At 50.4% G+C, this 8342-nt stretch overlaps 1 protein-coding gene across 1 annotated transcript; it reads right to left on the bottom strand.

Moving 5' to 3' along the window:
• Window positions 1-5191: 5191 nt before the first annotated feature.
• On the bottom strand, window positions 5192-7858 carry LOC132592161 (uncharacterized). The gene is made up of 2 exons (XM_060274765.1): window positions 6553-7858; window positions 5192-5651 (listed from the first exon to the last, which is right to left on the bottom strand). The coding sequence occupies exons 1-2, from the start codon at window positions 7414-7416 to the stop codon at window positions 5613-5615; spliced, it is 903 nt and encodes a 300-aa protein (XP_060130748.1). The 5' UTR covers window positions 7417-7858; the 3' UTR covers window positions 5192-5612.
• Between the last annotated feature and the right edge of the window lie 484 nt (window positions 7859-8342).

Here is an 8342-nt window from a genome sequence, read left to right as displayed (position 1 = left end):
TTATCTTGGAAAGTCAAATGCATTCCTAGATTGCAGCAGTGTTCCTGAAAAATAACCCTGAATACCTCCCCCCCCCCCTTTAAAAACAATTTCTAACTGGTTCAGAGAAGGCACTCTCAAGAGGCAAACCATTGACTGTTTGCTGTTCCTTACAGATAAATAATATATTCAATCTCAGTGACTATTAGCCAGGATGGCTATGTTCTCCCCCCAAAGGATACTGCAAAGTTGGGTGGAAGAAAGGTTGCAGCATTTGGGAATTTTTAGTTTTGTTTAGAGAAAAGTGAGTAAGAGGCAACATGATGGAAAATTATAAAATTATGCATGGCATGGTGAAAGTGGACAGAGAAAAGTTTTCCCCTCTCTCATAATACTAGAAATTGTGGACTTCCAATGAAGCTGAATGTTGGAAGATTTGGGACAAATAAAAAAAGTACTTCGTCATGTAGCACAGAAACTTGCTCCCAAAGGAGACGGTAATGGCTACCAACCCTAGATGGCATCAAAAGAAGATTAGACAAAATCATGGAGGAGAGAGCTATTAATGGCTCCTGGTCACTATGACTACCGCCACAATTTGAGGCAGCAATGTTTCAGAACTACCAGAGAGGAAAGTGCTCTTATGCTCAAATCCTGCTTGCAGGTTTCACATGGGCATCTGTTTGACCACTGTGAAAACAGGATGGTGGGCTATTGGCCTGATCCAGCAGAGCTGCTATGATGTTCTTATTTTTACTGTCTTTTTGAATAGTCCATATGTTACAGCCCTGGAGTAGAAAGCAATTTGCAGCTATAACCTACACACACACACATATACAGTGTGCACATGTGTGTTGTTAAACAACTTCTTGAGTATCAATTAAATACTTTATGCTCACTTACATACCTTGGTTTTGTAAACTCTTTTCAGGTCATCACTCAAAACTTTCACATTCATTCTGGGTGGGCAACAGTTTTTTCCCACCCCCCACCCCACTGTGCAATAAAAAGACAACTGATTCTACAAACCTCCTCGCCAGCATTGTTCCATTGCTGGAATGAAATTGAAGGGCTTTTCATTTGACAGTATCAACTATTCATCAGTAGCCCCGGGCCTACACCACGCGTTGTTGCACGCTGTTCAGTTTCCCAGTGCCAGCGCACGATCGTTTTCAAGGCGGTTACTTTCCTCAACAGCAACCATAAAATACTTCTGAAACATAGCCTCGCTTATGGAAGGCTTGTCTTGACAGAAATAATCCTTACCTGCACCTTTCTCCAGCAAAAAGCAAAAGCAAAGCCAAATGGCTAAATGAGGGGGAAATGGATGAGACGAGAGCATTGCAAAGTGACTTCACTGCCCATCAGTCTTTAAGGGTTCTTGGTTCACCCTGAGCCGGTCATCATCAAACTGATTGCTGACTGATAAATTTATCCATGGAACAAAAGACCATGCTGCCAGAAAAAAAGTATCTCAAATAAGCCCTGACCGAAGGCACCAAGCAAGTGAGCAAGCCATAGCAGGTATTTATCTGAAATAAGATCTGGCAGAGCTCCACTAATATTTCACCAAGATAAAGTTCTTTCTTTCCCTGCCTTAAACTGCAGCAGTAATGGAGGTTTAAACGACATGGCTATTTAGTTACCAACAGAAGGCTTTCCTTTTAGTTAGTATTAAATGCAAAGAAAAAAAAGGCACTTCATTCCCCCCAGGGCTTTGAACAAAAGATGGGAAGAACAGCAAATCTGCTTCTCAAAACCGACATATACAGCTGGATAAACACTGCAGTTTTATTTCCCATAAAAGAGAATGTATTTATGGATACATTCACAGTGGATTAGCCAGCCCTGGCTCCCATGGTATTTACAAATATGTGGACTTAAGGATGTTGCAAAAGTTTGGAAAGTTTCTTGCTCAAAGAAAATTGGAATGGTTTCATCAGATAGAAACCAAATGAAATTTCTTGTTTGAAACTTATTTTGGGATGTTCCAGTCCTTGACTATAAGGCAGGCCAGAACAACTTATTTATTGATATATTTATTTATTTATATCAAGATTTATATGATCATTTTCAGCCCCCCTTAAACCCTGCCCTGAGCCTCTCACAAACACACACAAAACAGTAATGCTAGAATCTCCTTAAAATAAACAACCAACCTACTAACTGCAGAGGCCTGAGGCTTTTTTTGTTACAAACATAAGCTACCTGAGGTGGCTGGAGCCCAACTGCTCTAGCACACCATCCAAAACAGGGGAATGTCATAAGGAAAACTGCCAACTCCATCATGGAAATGTAGGCATCTATGCAGACACTACTTATGTGGTATCCCCAGTTAAGACAAATGGAACCGCCACATTTCTCCAATGAAAATAGGGACATGCTATTCGATAATAGCAATAATTTTATTATTTATATCCTGCTCATATGACCGGGTTGGTATATGAATCCGGATAAATGAAATGAAATAGGTACTCTCAGATGTTGATGGAACCTACTCATAAGACCATCACTGTCCATTCTGCTCTATACTTTTGTCAGGAGCTACTAGCTTAACTAGGGCACAAGGAGAAGGGGACGACAGAGGACAAGATGGTTGGACAGTGTTCTCGAAGCTACCAACATGAGTCTGACCAAACTGCGGGAGGCAACGGAAGACAGGAGTGCCTGGCATGCTCTGGTCCATGGGGTCACGAAGAGTCGGACATGACTAAACGACTAAACAACAACAACAACAACAACTAGCTTAACTTTGAGGAAGTTTTGAGTGATATAATTTGCTCATCAAGCTCAGCACTGTTCCCAATTACTGACAACAGCTTTCCACAGTTTCAGATGAATGGTTTCCCCCAGCCCCACTGAAGATACCAGGATCTGAACCTGGGTCCTCTTGCATTCAAAGTTCATGAGCATGGCCTCTGCAACAAAACAAGGACCCTCTTAAACAGAATCTTTTTATGTCTTTAAAGGTGTTGCCCATTGAAATATACTCGGAGTCAAGAGTGAATTTCATGCTCTTTATTCAGCTCATAGTCATCAAGGAGGAGAAGAGAAGACGAATGGCTCTTTTCCCCAAACCATCTGCTTATATACATTATTTACACAATGGGCCTTGCGTGATTGGCTACTTCAGGGCTACACCTGTGGGCCAATTATATTATGGATTGACTTCTGCCTGCAGCCTGATTGGCTGCTCCTACAGGCCAATCAGGTAGCAGATTCACTTCTGCCAGCCGCCTGATTGGCTGCTCCAGCAGACCAATCAGGTTGCGGATTCACTTCCACCTGGAGTTGGATTGGGTAGCTCCCGCTGATTCTGAATCCTATTGTTCTAGGATTCAGCTCAGTACATAACACCCCTCCCCTCTAAGTTCCAGTCCTGCCCGGGAAGTTGCATTCGTAGTCCCCAAGGTCTGCTGGCCGCCTCCGTGTGCGTTGTGGCCTGGGGTGTTCCTTGGTCAGGGGTTCTGGTTCTGGCTCGTGTTCCGAGGCTGCTGGCTGTGCCAGGGCTGTCTGGTCTGGCGCCACTGAACCACTAGGTTGTAGCTCTGGTTCCGGTGTCCTTCCAGCCTCGGGGCGCCCCTCTGTGCCTACTGCTTCTGCTTCCCCTGCCCACCCCTCTCGCTCTACAGGCCTCACTGCCCTGCTGTCCCCTTGGGACCCCTCTGTCCCGCTCTCCTCCCGGGTTCCTCCTGGGAATCGTCGTCGTAGCTGGTCGCAGTGGCGGCGCCAACATTGCCCCCCTTCCGTTAGTACCTCGTACGACACGGGACCGGTCACCTTGGTGACTGTGGCGGGTACCCATGCTGGGCCTGCCCCAAAATTCTTTGCATACACTGGGTCCTGGGCCACAAATGTCCGGGGGTTCCTGCCTTTCCCCACCACTACCTCATCCTGAGCTCTGTCGGGGTGAAGTCGGTCCAGTCTAGTTGCAAGGCGCCGGCCCATTAGTAATTCAGCTGGGCTCCGGCCCGTCGTTGTGCTTGGGGTGCTGTGCTGTGCTAGAAGAAATGCGGCAAGGCGGTATTCCCAGTCCCCTTGTGTCATGCGGCGGAGGCTGTCCTTGGTGGTCCGCACCATGCGCTCCGCTTGGCCATTGGTGGCAGGGTGGAATGGTGCTGAGCGGATGTGGCGGATGGCGTTCTGCGCTGTGAAGGTCTGGAACTCCTCTGACGTGAATGCGGTTCCATTGTCCGAGACGAGGGTGTCAGGGAGCCCGTGGGTCGCAAACAGCTTACGTAGTACCCGGATGGCTGCCGCCGTAGAAGTGGATGGTACCAGTGCGACCTCCAGCCATTTGGTGTAGGAATCCACCACTATGAAGAATGTTTTTCCCTGGAAGGGGCCAGCGAAGTCCACGTGCAAGCGTGACCATGGATGTCGGGCGGACTCCCAGGGCTGGACTGGGGCCCTTGGGGGATCCGGGCGGGATTCTTGGCAGGTCTGGCAGTGTTGGACCCAGGCCTCTATCTCTCTGTCAATCCCCGGCCACCACACATAACTCCTGGCAAGGGCCTTCATCCTCACTACCCCTGGGTGTGTCTCGTGTAGGGCTGTGAGGACCCTTTTGCGGAGGGGCTGGGGAACAACAACCCTGCTTCCCCATAACAGGCACCCCTTGTGGGCCGACAGTTCATGTTTGCGGTTTGTGTAGCCAGCGAATTCTGGCCCGGGGCTGCTGCTGGGCCATCCTCGCCACACCCAGTCCAGGACCCGGGAGATGACCCTATCTTTTGTGGAATGGTGCGCAACTTCTTGTGCCTGAATGGGTCGGTCGGGAAGCAGCTCCAGGGTCATAACCTCTTGCGCAGGCGCTGGGTCGGGGCCTGTTTCTGGTAGTGGTAGCCTGCTGAGGGCGTCTGCGTGGCCCATCGCCTTCCCAGGGCGGTGGATTAGTGCATACTGGTAGCCGGCAAGGAAAATTGACCACCTGAGGACACGTGGAGACAACACTTGGGGGGTCTGCTTCTCAGGGGCAAACAGGCCAAGCAACGGCTTGTGGTCAGTCACTATGGTAAAGGGCCGCCCGTACAAGAAATCATGGAATTTTTTTACGCCCTTCACGATTGCCAGACCCTCCTTGTCAATCTGTGAGTAGTTTCGTTCGGCTGCAACAAGCGTCTGGGAGAAGTATGCCACCGGCACCTCTCTTCCATCCGGGAGTTGGTGTCCCAGGACAGCGCCGATGCCATAGGGAGAGGCGTCGCATGCCAGCACCACTGGCAGCCTCTCGTCGAAGTGTGCTAAGACCGAGTTCGAGACGAGCAAGTCCTTGACTGCCTGGAATGCGGCCCTTTGTCGCTGGCCCCACGCCCAAGGGGCCCTTTTATCTAGGAGTCTGTGTAGGGGCTCCGCTACCGCTGCCTTATGGGGAAGGAAGGCATGGTAAAAGTTCAATAGTCCCAAGAATGACTGAAGTTCGGGCTTGCTCTTGGGCGCTGGGGCCTCACAAATGGCCCGTACCTTGTCACCGGTTGGATGGACCCCTTCTGCGTCCACCTTAAATCCCAGAAAGTCCACCTGCGGCACTCCCAGTAAACACTTTTCCCGCTTCACCTTGAGGCCCGCCGTCTGGAAACGGTGCAGGACGGAGCGGAGGCGGTCCTCAAATTCCTCTGGTGTGGGCCCGGCGATCAGTACATCATCGAAGAAGGGGGTGACGCCAGGAATCCCTTTAAGGAGAGAGTCCATTAGATTCTGGAATATGCCTGGTGCCACGCTAACGCCAAATTGCAGCCGCTTAACTCTGAATGCCCCTCTGTGCGTCACAATCGTCTGAGCCTCTGCTGTGGCTTCGTCCACAGGCAACTGTTGATACGCTTGGGCCAAGTCCAGTTTGCCAAAGATTTTTGACCCAGCCAGGGTGGCGAGGACATGGCTGACCACTGGCACTGGGTATGCATGGGCCGTGAGAGCCTTGTTTATGGTGCATTTGTAGTCTGCACAGATGCGGACCGAACCGTTAGGCTTGACGGGTGTGACAATTGGAGTTTCCCAGGGGGCGTTGGGCACCGGCTCCAGCACTCCTTGCTCCACGAGCCGGTCCAATTCCTCGTCTATGCGGGGTTTCAGGGCGAACGGGACCCGGCGGGCCTTGTGCCTGATGGGTCGTACAGCGGGGTCCAGCTGTAGGGCAATGGGGGGTCCTGTATATCGTCCCAATGCCCCATCGAAAACCCCTGGAAACTCTTTGCATATGGCGTCCACGTCCACTTGTAAGCTAGTGCGGTTCACCCCGGTAACGGCTAGCCCCAGAGGTCCAAACCATGCCAGTCCCAGTAAGCTAACGTAGGGGCCCTTAACTACCAGCAAGTCCAATTGTTGCTTTCGCCCTCGATATTGCACCCTGAAGGTCCCCACCCCCATAGTAGGGACCTTACGTTTCTGGAAGTCCCGGAGGGTGAATGGGGCCGGCCTTAGTTTGGGACCCCCATTAGGGCACAGTTCCCTTAATGTTCGGGCCGAGATTATGGATAGAGTTGAACCCGTGTCCAGCTCCATGCGGCATGGGGCTCCCTCTATCTGTACCTCTATATAAATTTTCTCTGTGCTGGGATGGGGCAACTGGAATACCTGGTAGTCCGTGATCTCCGTCGAGTTGCCTTGGTGCATGGTGCCGTGTGACCTGGGGCTCCTGGGTCGGTCATCTGATGCTTGTCGACGGGTGAGTCGAGCCCGACACACCCGGGCGATGTGTCCCAATTTTCTGCACTGCCTGCACTCTGCGTTGCGGAAACGACAGGTCCTCCTCTCGTGGTTCTCCCCGCAGCTTGCACAGTTCCCTCCTTCTCGTCGAGGCTGCTGTGGTGTGTGTGCTGCTTGAGTGCGCCGCTGTACTCGGTGTACTTCCTCCCTGTCAGATTCGGATTCGTCGGTGAGGTCTTCGTGGTAGACCCTCGGTTGGGATGGCGGGGCCGGTCGTGCCTCTTGCGTTGACCTCTCGGCGGCTTCGGTTGCCAGGGCTTCCTCCAGAGCAATCTGGAACGTGAGGTCTTTTTTGGCGTAGAGGCGTCGTTGCAACATCTCGTCCCTCAGGCCACCGACGAGGCGGTCACGAAGCATGTTCTCCAATTCTGAGAAGTTGCATAACCGGGCGGCTTGGCGGAGGGAGGTCACAAACCCAGTTATGGTTTCCCCCGGGGCTTGCCGCTTTGCGTAGAAGGCATTTCGGCAAGCTACCACCGAGGGCTGTGGTGAGAAGTGCTCCTTCAGCCGTTCCATTATTGTTTTGTAAGAGACGGTAGCAACATCTCTAGGTGCAAGGAGAGCCCGGGCGATTTCAAACGTCTCCTCTCCACAGACGCTGAAGAATGTCGCCCTCTTCATGGCATCGTTGGTGACTTCTTTCGCTTGCAGGAGGAAGTTGAAACGGGCGGCGTACCCTTCCCAGTCTCCTGATGCTGGTTTGAATGGCGAGAAGCTGCTGTCGGTTGCCATTCTGGGTTCCTTGGGTCCTGGAGCTGAAGCCTGGATGCACGGTGCGATGCAGCGGTGCAGCAGGTGGCGGTGCTGCGGTGCAGTGCGTGGTGGCGGTCAGCTCAGCAGAATCCCACCTTCGTCGCCAGTGAAATATACTCGGAGTCAAGAGTGAATTTCATGCTCTTTATTCAGCTCATAGTCATCAAGGAGGAGAAGAGAAGACGAATGGCTCTTTTCCCCAAACCATCTGCTTATATACATTATTTACACAATGGGCCTTGCGTGATTGGCTACTTCAGGGCTACACCTGTGGGCCAATTATATTATGGATTGACTTCTGCCTGCAGCCTGATTGGCTGCTCCTACAGGCCAATCAGGTAGCAGATTCACTTCTGCCAGCCGCCTGATTGGCTGCTCCAGCAGACCAATCAGGTTGCGGATTCACTTCCACCTGGAGTTGGATTGGGTAGCTCCCGCTGATTCTGAATCCTATTGTTCTAGGATTCAGCTCAGTACATAACACCCATGTTCTTTCAAATTTCTTATTCTTCCCTCAATTAACCTAGAAGACTTTTCGTGCCATGTTACATTTTAGATTTTGCCCATGGTCATGCACAACAGCATTCCAGTCCGTCTTTGTGCTACTGCAATCTAAATAATAATTAGTTATTTCCCCCCCTCCTCTTTCATGGGCTAATGACCTTACTTTCCTGTTCTCTCTTTCTCATGGATTCCTATATTCAGGTTAAAGAGGCTTTAGATTAAATTAAACCGAATGATGGTTCTGCTCGAGTAGAATGTTAATATGCCTTAATTGAAGTGCTTTGTTATTGTTTTCATCCTTATGTTTCTTACAGTGACATTGGGAGGTTTAACATGAATGACCTTCCAATAAATCCACATGAAATCTGCTCATTTCTCATGGAAATTTATTATTTTCTTTT

Source organism: Zootoca vivipara, chromosome 1 (genome assembly GCF_963506605.1).
Source record: "Zootoca vivipara chromosome 1, rZooViv1.1, whole genome shotgun sequence".
NCBI classification, from domain to species: Eukaryota; Metazoa; Chordata; class Lepidosauria; order Squamata; family Lacertidae; genus Zootoca; species Zootoca vivipara.
Note: the sequence above shows the minus strand (reverse complement) of the source record. Positions and strands in the feature narration are given on the sequence as shown.

What these genes read in the sequence shown, in the direction of transcription:
- LOC132592161 (XM_060274765.1), bottom strand. Translation starts at nt 7,416, where the DNA reads ATGGCAACCGACAGCAGCTTCTCGCCATTCAAACCAGCATCAGGAGAC. An exon ending in CGGAGATCACGGACTACCAG is followed by an intron (nt 5,652 to 6,552) that starts GTATTCCAGTTG and finishes CTCTCCTTAAAG; the next exon opens with GGATTCCTGGCGTCACCCCC.